This window comes from Trachurus japonicus, chromosome 8 (genome assembly GCF_045865225.1).
Source record: "Trachurus japonicus isolate A0001 chromosome 8, Traja_1.0".
NCBI classification, from domain to species: Eukaryota; Metazoa; Chordata; class Actinopteri; order Carangiformes; family Carangidae; genus Trachurus; species Trachurus japonicus.
In genome coordinates, this window is record NC_140914.1 from 13,945,078 (window position 1) to 13,962,629 (window position 17,552).

Here is a 17,552-nt window from a genome sequence, read left to right on the forward strand (position 1 = left end):
CACCACATTCACGCGCATCCCTTGGCTGCACACACAGCCCTTCATGCCGTTCTCTCTCCTCATTGGATAACACTTGTATCCCACAAGGAAAATTTTCTCCTCGGGTTACAGCAGAGCAGAGTGACGGAGAGACTCGTGTTTAGGCTGAAATACTTCATGTAAGTGATTGCTGACGGAAAATAGGACTATTTAGGACTTATATTAACAAAAACATTCCACTGATATCTGCTTTAATGAAGTTAAAATAAATGAGCGAGCATGACGTGGCTTCACTGTGGCAGGTAGAAAAGCAATCTGAAAGTAAGAAAATTAAACTCAACAAAAACTAATGGAGCAAAGTGCTCTATAGCGCCCTCGGGAGGCGACATGTTGAAATAATGAAAAAACAAAGTTATGACCAGGGTGAGATTGATGTAGCCTGTTGTTATGACTCAGGAGCTCCACAAGTGCTGCAGGGTGGGCAGGTTGACATCATCGTGTTTTTTAATCAAATCTATAAACTTAATCTTTTCATAACTTTCAGATTTAACATTCAAATTAGGCCTAAATCAAAAGCTCGGTGACACAGTTTCAGCAAAAACAGAACAAACATTTCTCTAAGATAAAACAGGTTGGATTAATCTCACGTAGCTAAAGCAAACAAATAATAAATAGCCTACAATGAATGACTAGAAATTATTCAGATTTGTTTTATACTTCAAACTTATCTGTGAATGTCCATCTAAAATGTACTTAATTAGCCCACATGTATCTCTTCTCTTATGCCAAATATCTAAGCACAGCAGGAATGACAGGGTATTTTAAAGGCTCATGTACATTTCCACTGAAGAGTAAAAAGTGAGTCTGACCACAACACCCTGAGGATCACTGATCCCATGGAGCTCCATGTTATAGCATTCCCCTCATGTCAGATTTAAGGGTTACAAGCTCTGACACACAAGCAGGTGCAGTTCAGCATATGTTTCAGATGTATTTATGCATGCACGTTAATGTTTCTGATAATCTGTATGAAAAAGGATTAGCATTAGCAGAGGTATTTGTGTAATGCAAGAGTAAAAAAGATGATCTCAGTGATAGCCTACCACTGCTCGGTGCCGGCTTGGGCTACCAGTTATAAATAGACCACAGAGTATAGATATGCAGTTGGCTGTGTGCAATGATTGAGTTGACCCTTTGCCATGATGAAAGGCATTTCTGATCTTCTCCCAATCAGCCTGTTCTACACCCTCCTCCTCCTCCTCCTCCTCTCACCACAAACCTTTCCCCAAAGTATTTTGGAAGTGATGTTGCTCACTCAGCGCACAAACCTTGAACCACCACGCGCGGGCAACTGAAATAAACATGTTTGCCTTTGTTGTGGAGGTCAGGAAGGGAAAAGAATACCAGCCTCACAGGTGGTCTGGCCGGAGGGAGGGTGGTGGTGGTGAGAGGTGGGTGGGAGGTGTTGGCATGTGGAGGTCTTTCATCCCGTGGATCTGGCTTTTAATGGGGGCCCGTCAGTGTGTAACCAAGTGAGGAGCAGAGCAGAGCGGGACAGGACAGGACAGGACAGGAGATGTGTCTTATAGGGTCTAATGAGAGCACACTGGCATCTGACACTGGGTAGGGCTGTATGTGGCTTCCCAAGGTTACCAAGCCCACTGCAGAGCAAATCAGGCGACTTATATTTAGCCTTGCAAATGGCGCTCTATGGATTATGTCTTAGGGCTCTCCAGTTTCGTCTTCAGTGCGTTTTGTTGCATGAGGGGCTTGCGAGTGGGGGTTGTGGATCATGAAGTGGCTGCCATTCAGGTGAGGAGCAGGTTCACTTCACGTTCGATCTCTCCCGCTGCTACCTTCTCACTGTCACTTTCCACCACACCATTCTCCCTGACATACATACATACATACACATCCATCCTGGGGAGGGGGTGAAAGAAAGTGTTTATGGTCTCACATATTTCCGTCACTCTTCCTGTGGAACTGGAGTGCTATTCCGAGAGCCCAAAAGACACCGAAGAAGACACACTTCAGCTGGACTGTCACTTCTGTTGAGGGGAGAGCAGGGAGCTGCTGCGTTTGACCACCAGCGGAGGACACAGGACACAGATTATTTCAACAGGCTATACTGAGGGGCAAGATCAAACGTTATCATGGATGTTCTGGCCTTAGAGGCGAAGACTGGGACTGGACCAGAACAGGAGAAGAAATCCACACCGAGGCCAAAACCAAAACCTCCCAAAAAGGCCAAAAGGACTGTTTATTTTGAGGTGGAGATCCTGGACAAAAAGACCAAGGAGAAACTCTTACTGCTGGATAAGGTGAGCGTCAGCGTCTCTGATTACACTCACCTTTTATATTGACCATAATGATTTTTAGAAGACTAACAATACCCTATGATCGTAGATATTGGAATCTTATATACACAAGTCACAATAGCCCTTTATTCTCTGAGATTTCATGATGAGTTAGTACATTTTCTCACCTCCCAGTTTCAGGATTCAAACATTGTATGTGTGTGTGCTAAAAGTAGCATGAGGAAAAAACACAGCTGACCACTTTGCAGTGATGTCAGAGGAAAACGTGTTTGTTTTAGCTCAGGAACCACAGAGTCATCACTGTCAGCAGAAGGGTAATTTTACAGATAATAATCTACTTCACACGCAGCCCTGGTCAAGTGCAGCCATTATCAGTTACGTTCCTATTGAGCGATGGGTGCTGTTAGGAGGTGAGAATTCCCTCTTCATCTGGCAGGAATTTTCTGTTCCAGCTAAAGTACGTGCCATGTGCCGCACCAGGGCCAACAGGCCGAGGCAGCCGGGCATACATATGATTAGCAGCTTGTGCAAATGCTCAGAGTCGTGTCAAAAAACTAGAGGGATCGTGTTGCAGATGAAAGTGGCTCGCTCAATGCGAGTCTGACAAATTCCAAAACAAATGAAAACTTCTGCTGGAAAGCGTGCACTACTGGTGACTTATGTATTTGTATTTTTAGTTCCCGGCATCTTGTGGATTGACTTGTAAATGTCAGTGTGGGAGTCTGCTGTTGCTGAGTTGGCTTTTTTTTTTCTTTTTCTTTTTTTTTGACAATTTGTTTTCAGGTGGAGCCAACTGCCACTATTTTGGATATTAAAGCGTTGTTTCATAAGTCATGTAAGTAACTCTTAGGAATTTAGACAGCCATTGTTATTCAAAATGAAAGCCAATTAAACCAAATGAAACCCATAAGTAAAGTCCTTCTCAATTTTGACAGATCCAAAATGGTATCCTGCCAGACAGTGCCTGCGTTTGGATCCCAGTATGTGCAATTTTCACCTTAACTCTCTTCAGTGATAATAACCTGGTTCATTGATAATCTGTCATGTTGTCTGGTCTCATGTGTCGTGTTCTTCAGAGGCCAATCCTCTCAGGGATGAGGACATTCTCCAGACACTTCCTGTGGGCACCACAGCCAGCTTTTACTTCACCGACCTGGGACCCCAGCTCACATGGGGAACCGTGAGTAGCCTACAGTTTATTTTAGGACCTTTAGACATGTTAAAGCTGATGTTTTACATTACTGTGAGCTATTTTCTAAATATACTATCAGTGTTTTAGATTTATTCACACCTCACTTTGGTATCCGGCAGCAGTACAGATCCACTGGGCCTTGCCAAGATCTGAGTGTGGTAAATCAGTCTTGATAGAGGATGCCTCGGCATTCAAGATTCAATCCTCTAAACATCAACAATTACATTGCAAGAAACTGTGATTACCCAATGGTCCTCCTGTTTTGCATGTTTGCTTCCTGGGTATGATCTAGCTACAACAAACTAGCTCAGTGGTTTTTTGTTTGTTTGTTTTTATTATCAGATGACTGGCAGGGAAAGAGGATTGCCTTTCAAAACGCTCTGCGGAGTGTGATTTGCATTCAGAGGATTAAAAGCATGCAAAACCACTGGTATGGTCTTTGAGTTTGGATCCAAGTACATGTGCTTGTGTTCTTAAATATAAACACACGCTCTCTCACCCACTCAATAACTCTTGAATATAAATGTCGTTGCACTGTGACAGATAGAGGTGATTTGCCGCGGTTCGTTTTTCTCCCACCTCCCGCTCGGGCCTGTCCTCTGTCTCAGGATATTTAATCTCGTGGCCCCATTTCTCCCCAAGGTGTTTATCCCCATGACCTCTCACTTGCCTTTCACTACCTCTCTCCGCATACCCTGTCCTTACCAACCCTGACAGACCCCTCCACCCCCTCTGCCAGGCTTTATGCCAGTGTGGGGGGCAGAGGAGGGGGGGCATAAAGGCGTCCCAGCTGAGATCACCAGTAGCTATTGGTCAGGCATGCTGAGCAGGGGTCTCTGCTCACTGTGCTGATTCAGGGATCGATTTCACTGTCAGCTGTGCGGCTTCACTCGATCACATCATTTGTGCAAAGCCGGTATTACAAACCGTCTTGGTTTCTCATTCGCTCCACTGACACATCTTGAAAAGTATTATTGCTTCACTCACCGGTTGTCAGTGCTTAAGAGAGGCAGTTAAACAGTTAGATACTGGTGCCAGTTGGATGCTCTAGAGCTCTAGACTATGGGAATTTCACTGGTTATTGTATTTACCATTTGAAAGTTTTGCACGTCTCATGCATCTGGCTGCAAATCAAGAAAAAAAAAGGAAAAAGATGATTTAAAACCCTTGTGTATTTCTCTTTGCTCGCTCCAGGTGTTCCTGTCAGAGTGTGTAGGTCCGCTGATCATCTATTTAATGTTCTACTTCCGCCTCCCCTTCATCTACTCCCCGAAGTATGACTTCACCAGCAGCAAGCAGTGGGTCGTACAGTGAGTGTCAGCTTGCAGGGATCTGTTTGCGATGTGGCTGCAGTGTGAATCACACAATCCAAGGCTTTGCACAGATGCCCCGCACCTCTCTCCTCCTGTCCACCCCTCAACATGACAAACAGTTGTGCAGCTTACAGTATTCTGCTGCTGTGTTGATACTGAGTCAGAGGCCAAGTGTGATGGCCACCTATAGAGGGGGAAATGTATGAATCACAGCTAAATGTCTAAGTGTGTTTTGTGTGTGTTTCTTGTTGCAGTTTGGCCTGCATGTGTCACTCCTTTCACTACGCTAAGAGGATTTTGGAGACACTGTTTGTCCATCGTATCTCCCACGGGACCATGCCTCTCAGAAACATATTTAAGGTGAGTGCGTTGCATACTTTGACCTTCTGGACACGGTCATTCGTCATTTGTCATTCTCAGAAATCTAAATCAAACGCACGCGCGACCTTATTGTGACAGCCCACTTTCTATTCCAGAACTGTGGCTATTACTGGTGCTCTGCTGCTTGGATGGCATACTACATTAACCACCCTCTCTACACCCCCCCCTGTAAGTGCTGACCACTGCAATTCTCTCTTTAACTCATCAGTTGCAGTCAGTCTCCATCTTAATCTGTTTTTCTTTGAAAACATCAACAGTTTACGGGCAGCAGCAAATCAATATAGGACTTTACATCTTCTTGGTGAGTTTGAGATATGTACAAGTTGTATTCTGCTGACTCGGTCAGTAAAATACTTTTCTATATATACCATGTATTAAGATATCTTATGGATGCTCACCTTTGGATGTCTTTACTCTCCCAGTTCTGCCAATTGGGGAATTTTTCCATCCATATTGCTCTTCGTAACCTCAAACCTCCAGGTGAGCGTTTTGGAACAGTGATACATGGTGTTTCTGAGCAAAGTTTCACTGCTGTTTCTCTGTCATCTCAGGTTCGAAAACCAAGAAGATCCCTTACCCAACGAAAAATCCATTCACATGGATTTTCTGGCTGGTGTCTTGTCCCAACTACACATATGAGGTGAACAGAAAACACAAACACAAACACACTCATACACAGTTTTAGATTTGTTTAAAAAACATTTTCTAATAAAGATTTAACCAAAGGTGAAAGGACATTTATGAATAAATGATTCCTTTATTTATTGTTTTGTCAATAATTTGTATATATGAATACAAATCTGTTGGGTTAGAGTCAGAAATGAAAAGATGCACTTTTGCTGCCATCTACTGGTGACACTGAAGTCCTCCAATCCCTCAATGTGTCCGTGTGTGTGTGTGTGTGTTCCTTTCACAGGTGGGCTCCTGGATCGGCTTCACAGTGATGACCCAGTGTGTGCCGGTGGCTTTCTTCACTGTGGTCGCCTTCATCCAGATGACTGTGTGGGCCAGAGGCAAACACAGAAGCTATTTAAAGGAGTTCAGAGATTATCCAACCCTCCGTGCCTCCATACTCCCCTTCATCCTGTAGAGCCCGGCAGTGCTACACACATCCAACCCCTCACCGAGTGGGTAACCTTTTTTTTTTATAAGGGCCCCTCCATCCATCTGGATGTCAGTGTGAGTGTGCGCTGAGGTTGACAGCATGGATACGTTTTGGTCATATGGAGTCCCTTTGACATTTTTCTTGCATATCAAAGGAGTGGCAGTTACAGGACTGGTGGATGCAGGACTGATACTGGCAAGGGAAGCCTTCAGAGTGAAATACAGCAAAGTCTTAATTCAACGTTGTATATGATCTTGAGGAGAAAGTTGAAAAAATGTTCTTTTTATTGTGCTACTTTCATAAGATGTAAAATATTCAATGTAGAGTCTTTAAAAATTTAAATATTTTCATAGCTTTTGGCAGACTCGTGAGTGAAGCCACCCACAGAGCTGGGAAATAAAGAGGCTAATCTGCATTGTCAAGGTATGCAGCCTGGAGCTGACAACTGTGCAGCCTCATTCAGCTCACGACTGATCTGACTGATCCAGGTGACCTTTGTTCTGCGGTGGCGCTATAAGATCTGGATCGGAAATCGTTTTCCGATTCCCATGTTTTCCACCACGGGTGAGAAGAACTCTTTTGTTTTTGCCTTTAAATGGATCGAGGGTATTTTTGGCACAGGGAAAATAATAGAGGGAAAACTGCATGCACAGATATGCGTCCTATAAAAAAGAAATACACCTCTTATTTACACAAAGATGATTGTACTGCAGAAGGGTTTCCTCTGAAAAAGCCAAAAGACCAAGTTTCAGTCATCAAACCATTATCATTGTGTTTTTGTACATTTTTGTGCAGTCAATGCTTTTTCCAATCTGTTATCTTTTTTTTTTTCTTTTTACCAATCCGACAATTTAAGCTGTGACAAAACAAGTAGGAATATGTTTGGTGCTTAAAAAGATTGGATACAGGACATCGGCAAAACACAAAAAGACAAGTTAATTCATCATTACTATTCCATTTTCACCAAACGTGTATTTCACAGAAGGCTGCGTCAACTAAACCTTCAAAGTAATTGGGGGATTTTGATGTTATTGAAAATACTCCTGCTGCAATCTTCATGTGTGAGGAGAGCGTTCAGTCTCCAGCAGGAATTTTTACCTGCGGCGCAAAGTTTGTTTACAATATTTGAGTGTGAAAGGGCCACCAGGGACCGTCCTGCTGAAACAACTGCTTTTAGGATTAACTGTTGATACGAAGATAATAAACTGTGTCACAAAAACATGCGGCTGAACAGAGAGACACGAGCTTTATTTGTGACTCTGGAAGAAGTGTCAGTGTTACAGATAAAAAGGGGGGGGGGGAATACATTGCAGATGTAGACTACATCATATGGAATGTTACAATTCAAGTGGCTGGCTTGGATCGAAAAACACGGAAAAAACAAGACGAAATTATAAATGGATGACAACATAAAATATTGCATTTGATCAACATATCCGCTCTGTAAACAGGCATTGAGCAGCTGGATTGAATTTAAAACAAATATATTCATTATCACAATGACATTACTTTATTTTGCTTATGTATAAAAGCAAATTCCACCAGGCTGCACATTTTCTGGTCATGTCGTTCTGAAATTGTTCCCCAGAATGCAACTGTGTTGGACCACGCTCATTTATAAACAAAATAAAACAAGAAGAAAAAAACAACACACATACACACTATATTGCCTTGCCAGCAAGTAGTAGTATATGTTGGTTATATCTCAGTGTTGCAGAGACACTGAGGATATAATCCAACATCAGCAGCTATTGGTGACATGATAAGTCAGGAATCAGACTGTTGGCTTTGGATGCAGATATGTAGATAGTCTGACTTCCCCAGCACTTTGATGACATTTAAATTAACTCATTTTATGAGTAAAAGGAAAAACACACAGCAGGTGTGCTTTGTGTTATTATCTGTGTGAGTTACAAACCTGTTTCTAGACTGACAGAAAGTGCTCTGGTAGGTAGAGGGAGGACACCAGGAGGGATTTCAGAACTGCAACAAACCAACATTTTCTTGTGGACCCCAAAAATTGTGACAAGATTTTGCTACAGGACTATGCAGCCTGGTCTGTGTGACTATAGTAGCCCATAGGTGGTGCACTTGGTGCAAGGTTGAGTCCTCGTCTCTGGCTGCATTACCCATCTTTTACTCCTGCAGAGAGGTCACTGCTCCTCCACTTTACAGCACGCTCTGAGTGGAGCAGTCTCTTCAGTTCACACATGGGCGAAATGACAAGTACTTGAAAACCAAAGACCGTAATGAGAGGTAGGATGACTGTCTTTCAGTTTCTGGTCATTCTCACAGTGAAAGTTCATTCCACCGCAGCCTTTCCCCCTCCACTCACCCTCTACATATTCTGTATATGAAGGTGGGTGGTAGGATCCAGATGGAAGAGGGCACTGCATGCATGTTTGGGTCAATGCAGCATTTTTTTCATTCTGCCACGTGAACCCCCCCACACCTCAGAGGTCTTCATATTCCAGGAAGTGGGTCCTCTGCAGCACCTTCACGTGGCGCTCGTAGATTTTGAGGGCGGGGCCCAGTCGGATGGACAAACCGGTCAACACATCACTGCGCTGCATAAGTAGAAGGGACTTCCCATCTATTTCCTGTTGGTGAGAGAAAGAAAATGCGTCTCAGTAAGTGCCACACTTCAGTTTCTAAATGGCTGTTCAATGTTCTTTATGAATACTATTAGCTACTAAACCCCTGATATCATGTGGAGGTGTATTTTCCCCAATCACCTGCCTCAGACTATGCTTAAGTTGGTGGGATGTTATTGTTTGGATCTTAGTGTACATGTGGCGCCCTCTGTGGCCAGCTGGTGGTTGGTGCACTAACCTGTGTCCGAAACGCCACCGCCTGCTCTGGGAAGCCTGCAGCTGAGAAGTAACTGGCCACATCTGCCACTGTCCACTGCAACAGGTTCTGGCTCATCTTCTCCTTCTTCACAGAGCTAAAATAATAAAAACAACGACCACACGACAGCGTTCAGTCAGCACATTATTTCTAACTTCAACATCTTATAATTGAATCATTTAAAGACCGTGTAAAGTGAAATCTGAGATTTGATTGGAAACATGAAATAAGTTAGAGTATGGTTGCTGAAAACAAGTGAAATAAATCATAAATATACAGTACTGAACTGTAGAGTTTGAGGGCAAAACTGTTTCTGAGGAGGACACAGACTTCTCTGTTTTTTTTGGGCGGGACTAAGAGGATGCCAAATGATGTTATTAAGCATCCAGCAAGCTGTGACCTCGTCCCTTACGGCTCGACTCCAGCACCAAGCAAATGTGCATAGAAAACTTAGCAGCGGATACAAACTTAGCAGTCGAGGAAAGGACACACAGCCTGGGTGAGGCGGTGGAGCGTCGGGCCCATAGCTGACCGCCACTGGCAACGGGAGCCTTGACGGCTATGCCGTGACGACTATGAGGGCCGCCGCCATCAGGGAGTCTCCGCTAGCCCTGATAGCTGCACCATCGGGGCTGGTGGAGCTGTCAACAGGCCCCGCTAGCCCTGATAGCCGCTAAGTCGCAGGGCTAGTGGAGACTCCCGTGCTAATGGTGGCGGCTCGAGCGCCTCACTCAGACTGTATATACTTTTCTTCGCTGCTAAGTGTGTGTATCCAAAACATTCAGAATCAGAGCTGGACTCAGTCTCTGCTCGGGTATGATGTGACAGTTAGCATTAATGTTGTTGGGTGGTATTTGATTGACAGTTGAAATTTGACGAAGCTTGGCAAGTGGGCGGGGCTTCAGTCCCTGCAGCAGACACACCCCCAGCCTCCAGAGCTGAGAGAACGACTTGATCTTGTCATGAAAACCTAATTTCACATACTAAATAAAATTTTCTAGCATGCATTCAAATTTGGCATGATGGTTCATAAGACATATGTCTGTGATGTGACTAATAAATAAATCTAGTTTCACTTTACACAGACTTCAAAGCACTGTCCCTCAGAAATGAGTAGATATCAAGGTAAAGTAATGTATTAATGTAAAAACTTGTTGAATGACAAGATACTCACATGTCATCCCCTTTCCCACCGATCAGAAGACCATCTTCAGTAAAGGGCAATATATCGATCTTCTTTTTCAATGTACCTATAACCAAAATGAAAGAAAATATTAAATATGAAAAATGTATGACAATAAAAGCATTGAATTATGTATATTATAACAAGCTCTAGGGGAAAATCTTGTATTTCTTTAAGGATCATAATACCAAGTTGATTTCACTTTGTATGACAGTGACAGTTTGAGAGAGAAACACATCAGTATTCTGCCTGGCCCAACAGAGAGAGCGAGAGAGAACATAACGGTGCTTTCCAGGGAACATTACTATTTCCTTGCTGCCTGAGTCCTCTGCACTTGTTAGTTCTCACAGCAATATCCATCCATTTGTATTTGTCATAACAATATGACACATGCAACGACCAGCCACAGCCACATGTCTATCCAGAGGTCTCACATCATTCATAAAACATCATAAAAACACAACCTACTCCAAATCCAAAAAAGGGGATGCCCAATTCATAAGACTCAGTGTGAGAGCAAAGAGGAGGATTCATTGAGGAGGATTGTATTGATTTGGCAAATACTGCATTAAAAACAAATAATCTTTTCTGGATTCCATATCAGCCGCCTCTCTACCGCGACACTCACTGGTGTGATGTTGAACAAACAGCAGCAGAGTTCTGATAAAATGGAAATGATGCTTTTCCCGTGGCACCGATATTCCACAGTGAGACCTCTAACTGTCACGGCACACTATGTTTTTCTATTAGACTTTGTTCACGGTTCAGAACAGTGACGGTACAGCGGATGAGTATTAATACAGCAGCCTCACTCTAGTCCACCCGTCCACTTTCACAGACAGGATGCTGCAAGGACTGTTTCTCATACATGTAACACATTACAAGCATGAAAACCACCATTTTTATTATAACATGGGGACTCGTCTCAGCCAAACTACATCTTCATAGATAAAGCAAACAGAGACATGGATCCTGTGTGCAGTGGTGAAAATGTGATGTTTCTTTCTGTTACGCTGCATAAGTCATTCAGTCTCTTGTTAATGTCTCACCAAGGAGGGAAAATCTATAACCACTTCACTGGTATTAAAGTTAGCATTGTTTCATTTCAGACTCAACAAAGAAACAAATTCTGCAGACCTCCACCTCCAAACACAACAAATAGTTATGACTGTCAAACAAACCAGGTAGAAGAGACCAAGTAGGTATCAACCCCTGAATCTGTGAGGTGGTGCATGGGAAATGTACATATGACTTCATCAAGTCAGTACAAACAAACTGACAAATATTTACCAATATAAACTGACCCATTCACAATTATTAAGTTATCATCTGTAGAGATACATATATGTTCAACCAAGCAGCTCTAAAAAGACAAATAGCTCCAGAACCCCTCTGCAGCTTTCTGTTCGTCATGTAGTGATTCTTCTTGACTGGATATCAAGATGCATCAGCTTCAAGACTGAATAAAACTGTATCAAGTCTGCAGATTTCCACCTCTACAAGCCACTGGCTGTAATGGTGCAGCGCTGCACGAGGGCAGCATGTTTAAAGTGACGACTCTTCGCAATCCGAGCGAGCAACACCTGGATGGATCCGAGCGGGAGACAAGTTTGTGAAGCATTTGAAAAATCTTGAGTGAGCCTCCAGGCACCCCTGCTACAAACAGTAACCAGGATGGTCTTTTAAAACATAAGCAATCACCAGATAATACCTCTAACATGTGTGTGTGTGTGTGTGTATTGGAAACCATTTTCTAGAATGAGAGAGTGTCTGTTTTTTGCAAAACAGATGGGAGACTACACAGCATCTTTATAAAATAACAATGGGAAGCTATGTAACTCACAGTTTTCAGGTGGCAGAGACAGTGTCTGTGGTCTTCCGTCGACTACATTCTTGGTTTCATCCTGTTGCCCAAACAAAACACAACGACAACAAATAAAAACATGAAAATGTCAGGTAAAAAGCAGCGGGGATCAAAGCGTGAGAGGCATACAGGTTGGTGCCGTTTGTCACCAAAGGGAAGAACGGGCCAATTACCAGTCGCACTGCATAGTCTGGTACCAACTGGTCAGACGAAAGGCTGCTATCCTCCACCTTGCCTCCATCTTCTTTCTTCACATTGTTCTTTAAAGCACAGGGGCTGCTGGTTACAGAGTTGTTTGCTGACTTCGTGACTGCTGCAAACAGAGAGTGAAACATTTCAAAGTCAGGTATTAAACTCATCCATACTGATTTGTCTAGTCAGTTTAAATTCACCTGAATGATTTCTTTACATGTTTTCGACATTCGCTCTTTAAACCTCAATAACTGATAAACAAGCCAATGGATTATTGCCTTCTAATTGCAGGAAGGTGTTGCTAAGCTTCGGAAATGCTTTATTTTCTCCAACATCAGTGTGTCTAGCATACATTAACTGAGGCACGTCTACTGTCAACCCAACAATTAATTATCCCGACTCCCGTCCCCATCTCATATCCAGAGGACTGTGCATACAGCATGCACATAAAACAATATTGTAGAGCTCCATAATGCCCCGTGTGCATATTAGGCTGTGTCTAGCAGTGTGAATACCTTTGTCTCTCTGCATTCCTGGGTGCTGGCGCTCCGTTGGGCAGACAGCAGAATCATAAGCCCAGTCATTGTGTGCGAGGGCCCTGGGGCTGGAGGGGGGCAAGGAGCTGGGCCTCTCACCAGCTTTCTGGAAAGAGACCGAGTCCAACCCCGAGCCAGGGCTGCAGCCAGGGCCCGGGCCAGGCCGAGCGCCAGAGGGAGAGCAGGGGGCAGAGGCGGCTCGTGCGGAGGCACAGTGCACCACAGCATCTTCATACGTGCGGGGTGGAGAGGGGCCGTCCTGCCCATCCCGGCTCTCGTCGGCCCCCTCCTCATCTGCATTACTGTCTGTGTCCATAGCCATGGAGGTGTCAGCCTGCAAAAACAGAAGCATATCATTTCATCCCACTGCATGAACTATGAGATAATAATTACATGATGTATGATTTAAAACCATCAAAAGGTGGGTGCAGAATTAAACAAACATACATCAAGTGTGCCTTTATCTTTGCTGGGACCCCTGGAGAGTGAGCTTCTGGTGTGTATGAGCAAGATTGGATTCTGTGGCTGATTTTTTTTTTTTATATAAAGATTTAAGTTCAAAATTTAACAGAAACTTCAAAAAAAAGAAAAAGAAAGAAAAGGGCCGGTGCAGCCCGAGGAGGGTAAAAGAGGTTGTTGTCATAACTGAGCGCTAATTGCAGGCTGAACGTGTCACGTGAAAAACACGCTCGTACAGATGTCGCAATTTGACCGCTATGGTGGTAAATTATTGCCTTTGGATGCCTCCGTCCCTTTCCGCGGTGCAGTGTGTGTGTGTGTGTGTGTGTGTGTGTGTGTGTGTGTGTGTGTGTGTGTGTGTGTGTGTGTACTCCGCAGACAGTCTGACTGAGAGCCTTTTGCCTGCTCGCCACCTCCAAATGAGCTGCCACGGGATTCAACAATAGCAGGGCTGTACTGTATAACGTTATCAGGCGGCGTCCTACTACTAGTTTCAACGTTACGCACTCGATCCTTTTGTTGGAGGGGGGGGGGGGGTTTCTTTTTTTTTCACTGTCGACGGCGCCCTGAGTGAAAAATTACCTTGTGTGTGTGCGACTGCGTGTCCAAGACCCAGCAGTCGAGCACAAGAGCGCACTAAAGCCCGCCCCGCTCCTGACTGACTGAGAGAGAGAGGAGCCGCTTGTAAGGCATTCACCCCATCGCGCTGCGTTTCACATAACTTTCACCGAGACACGGTCGCAAAAGAAAAGACACGCACACACACACGCAGCAGCCCAACCCCGGAGGATCTCAATCCATCATGATCCTCCTCATCTCGGTTCACACAAACACAAACACAAACACAAACACAACACAACACAACACAACGCAACACACTGTAGCCGGTATTTGCTCGGTGCGCCCCCCCGTCTTTAGAGAGAGCTGCCTGCATGGGCCTCACGACTGATCATTGTAACACACGACCAGAGCCGATGGGAGGCGTTTTTCTTTTCTTTTTCTTTTTTTTTTTCTCTCCCTCAAATTTCCTCCAAAGTGCGCATGGAGTTGTGGAGCCGCGGTAAAAGACCTCGCCATTGTGTCTACAACACTAACAGCGCTGCTCTTTTACCGGAGCGCTTCCCGGGGCTGAGCCGAGCCGAGCCGAGCCGAGCCGAGCCGCGGCAAAGCAGATCGCAAAAAAAAAAAAAAAAACAGAAAACACACACACACACACAAGCTTTACTGTAACTCGACAGGAAGATGAACGCAGCACAGAGAAGCAGCACCACCCGCTTCGATTATACTCCACTTTGACTTTGCACCGGGTCAACGATTTGTACTAGTAAAAAAAAAAAAAAGAGAGACGGAACAGAAAGAGTAACGCAAAATGAGTCCTTTATCGGACACGTCACTGTCTACATTTGACCCTCATACTCGGTTTTAAAAGCTGCTGGATAATAATAACAAGCGGCCGCTCCAAAGTAACCGAGCGTCCGCTTTTTTTTTGTAGCGACACACACAGAGACACACACGCCTTTCAGTGAGGGAACAAAGTCAATTTGATCGCAGCTTAACCCAAATCGGACACAGGCGCATCCGCCATCTAGTAGAGCTGCTGCTGCTGCTGCTGCTGCTGCTGCTGCTGCTGCTGCTGCTGCTGCTGCTGGACGGACAGTTTGCGGTCGCTTTACGTTACTTCAGCTCTCACGCGCTTTTACCGGCTCCTCCTGTGTCTCATTACTTTGCAGCACTACGACGACCCATCGTAAAAAAAAAAATACTGACAACTAAACAGTGGACAGGACACACACACGGGGAAGGAAGGCACACCGCTGCTGCTGCTGCTGCTGCACGGGACACAAGAGAAAGAGAGAGGCCATAACAAAAACAGCTAACAGCACCAAGCATTAGACGTGACCGGGCTTGGCTGTGGCTGTGGCTCCCTGTCCGACAATGGATCCAGGGGTTTTGACTTTATGCCACTGCGTCGGCAATCGCACATCGCTCGAGAAACAGGCGCAGTTTGCACAAATGAACTGGATGTGCGACCACCGGAGGAACTTTGGCATCGATAATGATCGATTTGCTCGCTGTTTGACGGGGCGAAACATAGTGATGATGGGCTTATTTTTTAAAGTCCAGACGGGAAGGAGGGAGGGGTGGGTGGAGGGGGGTTATAGCTCGTCACGGGCGGGCAGATGATATAGGTACATGTCTAGGCATATGGTAGTGACATTTACAGTGTCGCCTCGGATGGCTGCTAAGAAAATAACACAATCAACAACAACAACAACCCAACAATGTCCCAGCAGTCCCCCCATCAGGCTCCTGCTACATCCGCGGTGTTTGAGACTTTTTTTTTCCTCCCCCCACCACCCCCACCTCCAACTCCCCACCTCTTCACCCACTCCCCACATCGACGACAAGTACCTGAAAATGGAAACACGTCTTTCCAGCCGCGGGCTTTCATAATAAAACTATCATTAACAAAAAGCGAAGCGTGGTGCTCTTATTTTGGAAAGCACCTCAGCCCCACTTCCGGTGTCAGACTCCTCGTTTCTCGTGAGTTTGACACCGACTCTGCTCGCTCTCTCTCTCCCTCCCTCCCCACCCCCACCTCCTCCTCCCTCCTCCTCGTCCTCCCTCTTCGCTCAACGCCGAGTTTGGGGCTTGAAAAGCGCTTTCTGCTGCTGATAATGGAGGCTCGGTCGGGGCTGTTGCGGGCGGGCGGACAGGACGGTGCAACTTTTCAACGTCTTCCGCTCGGCTCGGCTCGACTCGACTCGACTCGTCCGTTACGTTACGTTACATCGGCCGTTGAAAGAGTTCTTTTTTTTTAAATTTTAAATCTCTCTTCTCGTTCTCTCCAACCGGCGGCTCACGTTAGTTACGTCAAATATGCCACCACACTCCGAGTAGACCGACACGCGCACCTTCTGTTTTTTTTTCTTTCTCTCCTTTTCTTCTTCTTCTTCCACCTCTCTCTCGGCACACAGCGCTCATGCGAGGTCCAACAACCGCCGCTCCCCGTCTGCGGCAGTTTTTTTTTTTTTTTTTGTTGGGTGCACTTGCAAAATCACTCCCCTCTCACCACCACCACCACCACCACCACTCCCCGTGTACAAGACACTCAACAACAACAAAAAAAAACACGTTTATAATAATAATAATAATAATGGCAAGACACACAGCAGCCACAGCCCGCAACGTGTTTCTTCCCTTCTTTCTTCTCCTTTTCTTTTCTTTTCTTTTACCTCCACCTGTTAATTTGCTATGACGTGATGTGACAATGAGATGAGAGCTCGTTAAATTGTCTCCCCCCCTCTCTCCCTCTCCTCTCCTCTGTCTCCCCCAGCATCAACCACATACACATACCTCCAAATCCAAATCCAAATCGTTGCTCAGGTCGGAATGACTGGCTTCTTCCACCGCCGCCGCGCTCCTTCTCGCAGCAGCAGCAGCGGCACCACCACCACCACCACCAGCAGCACCAGCAGCAGCAGAAACATTAGCAGACGTCGTTACTAACGTTACATCGTCTTTTTTTCTGCTTCTCCGCTGAACCTTGGCGGCGTTTCGGTACGAGATAGAGCCCTTGTAGTTAACTTTCAACACGGTCTGTTCCTGGATCAGTTTCTCCAGTTCTGCGCAGGTTCGGTCGGGTTCGGACCCGTGTCGTCTCCGGACCATTCGGCAAATCCTCTCCAAGTCCGGCCGGGCTTTCCGCGACCGCAGCGAGTCGATAGTGTCCAGGATCCACTCGCGGTACTTGGATTCAGACATCTTTTTTTTTTCTCCTTTCTTTCTTTTTTTTTTTTTTTTTGCTCGGTTGCTTCGTTTGTTTGTTTTTTTCCTCTTTTTTCTTCCCCCCTTTCCTTTACCTTTTAGTGCGTCAACCTTGCACGTTTGCACGGCGTTTTTTCGTGAGCCGCGGTTCGAGCCCAACTGAGAAGCGGAAACCTCGCTGAACGCCTCCTGCGTTTGCGTGTGCGCTTAAGGTGGACCGACGTGTTTCTCCAGCGAAAAGTTTCACTTGAGAGGGGTTGTTTTAAGGTGGAATTGGCAGTCCTGGCTGTGGACGGGGGAGCGTGTGCGCGCGCACTTGGCCCCATGTGCGTCCCTAATGGATGCTTTAAGGTGGTATTTTACATAAAATGAAAGTAGTGGAGCTAGTAGGCTACGAACGAACATCTGGGCT

The 17,552-nt window shown here is 45.3% G+C and overlaps 2 protein-coding genes across 2 annotated transcripts; one reads left to right on the top strand and one right to left on the bottom strand.

Annotated features, from left to right (window-relative positions):
- Positions 1 to 1,582: 1,582 nt before the first annotated feature.
- Positions 1,583 to 7,264, top strand: tecra (trans-2,3-enoyl-CoA reductase a). The gene is made up of 11 exons (XM_085784011.1): positions 1,583 to 2,300; positions 3,081 to 3,132; positions 3,233 to 3,277; positions 3,374 to 3,477; positions 4,684 to 4,799; positions 5,057 to 5,162; positions 5,279 to 5,351; positions 5,441 to 5,484; positions 5,606 to 5,663; positions 5,735 to 5,823; positions 6,100 to 7,264. The coding sequence occupies exons 1-11, from the start codon at positions 2,133 to 2,135 to the stop codon at positions 6,271 to 6,273; spliced, it is 1,029 nt and encodes a 342-aa protein (XP_085640137.1). The 5' UTR covers positions 1,583 to 2,132; the 3' UTR covers positions 6,274 to 7,264.
- A 250-nt stretch (positions 7,265 to 7,514) lies between these two features.
- Positions 7,515 to 17,202, bottom strand: samd1a (sterile alpha motif domain containing 1a). Its single transcript, XM_085784012.1, has 8 exons — positions 16,872 to 17,202; positions 16,730 to 16,799; positions 12,893 to 13,247; positions 12,359 to 12,498; positions 12,165 to 12,225; positions 10,313 to 10,388; positions 9,121 to 9,235; positions 7,515 to 8,888 (listed from the first exon to the last, which is right to left on the bottom strand). The coding sequence occupies exons 1-8, from the start codon at positions 17,135 to 17,137 to the stop codon at positions 8,742 to 8,744; spliced, it is 1,230 nt and encodes a 409-aa protein (XP_085640138.1). The 5' UTR covers positions 17,138 to 17,202; the 3' UTR covers positions 7,515 to 8,741.
- Between the last annotated feature and the right edge of the window lie 350 nt (positions 17,203 to 17,552).

Coding starts and splice junctions, on each gene's coding strand:
- tecra (XM_085784011.1), top strand. CDS start 2,133: ATGGATGTTCTGGCCTTAGAGGCGAAGACTGGGACTGGACCAGAACAG. Junction 3,278..3,373: donor GTGCCTGCGTTTGGATCCCA/GTATGTGCAATT, acceptor CGTGTTCTTCAG/AGGCCAATCCTCTCAGGGAT. Junction 4,800..5,056: donor AGCAAGCAGTGGGTCGTACA/GTGAGTGTCAGC, acceptor TTCTTGTTGCAG/TTTGGCCTGCATGTGTCACT.
- samd1a (XM_085784012.1), bottom strand. CDS start 17,137: ATGTCTGAATCCAAGTACCGCGAGTGGATCCTGGACACTATCGACTCG. Junction 16,800..16,871: donor GATGTAACGTTAGTAACGAC/GTCTGCTAATGT, acceptor TGCTGCTGCGAG/AAGGAGCGCGGCGGCGGTGG. Junction 10,389..12,164: donor GTCTCTGCCACCTGAAAACT/GTGAGTTACATA, acceptor TTTTGGTTATAG/GTACATTGAAAAAGAAGATC.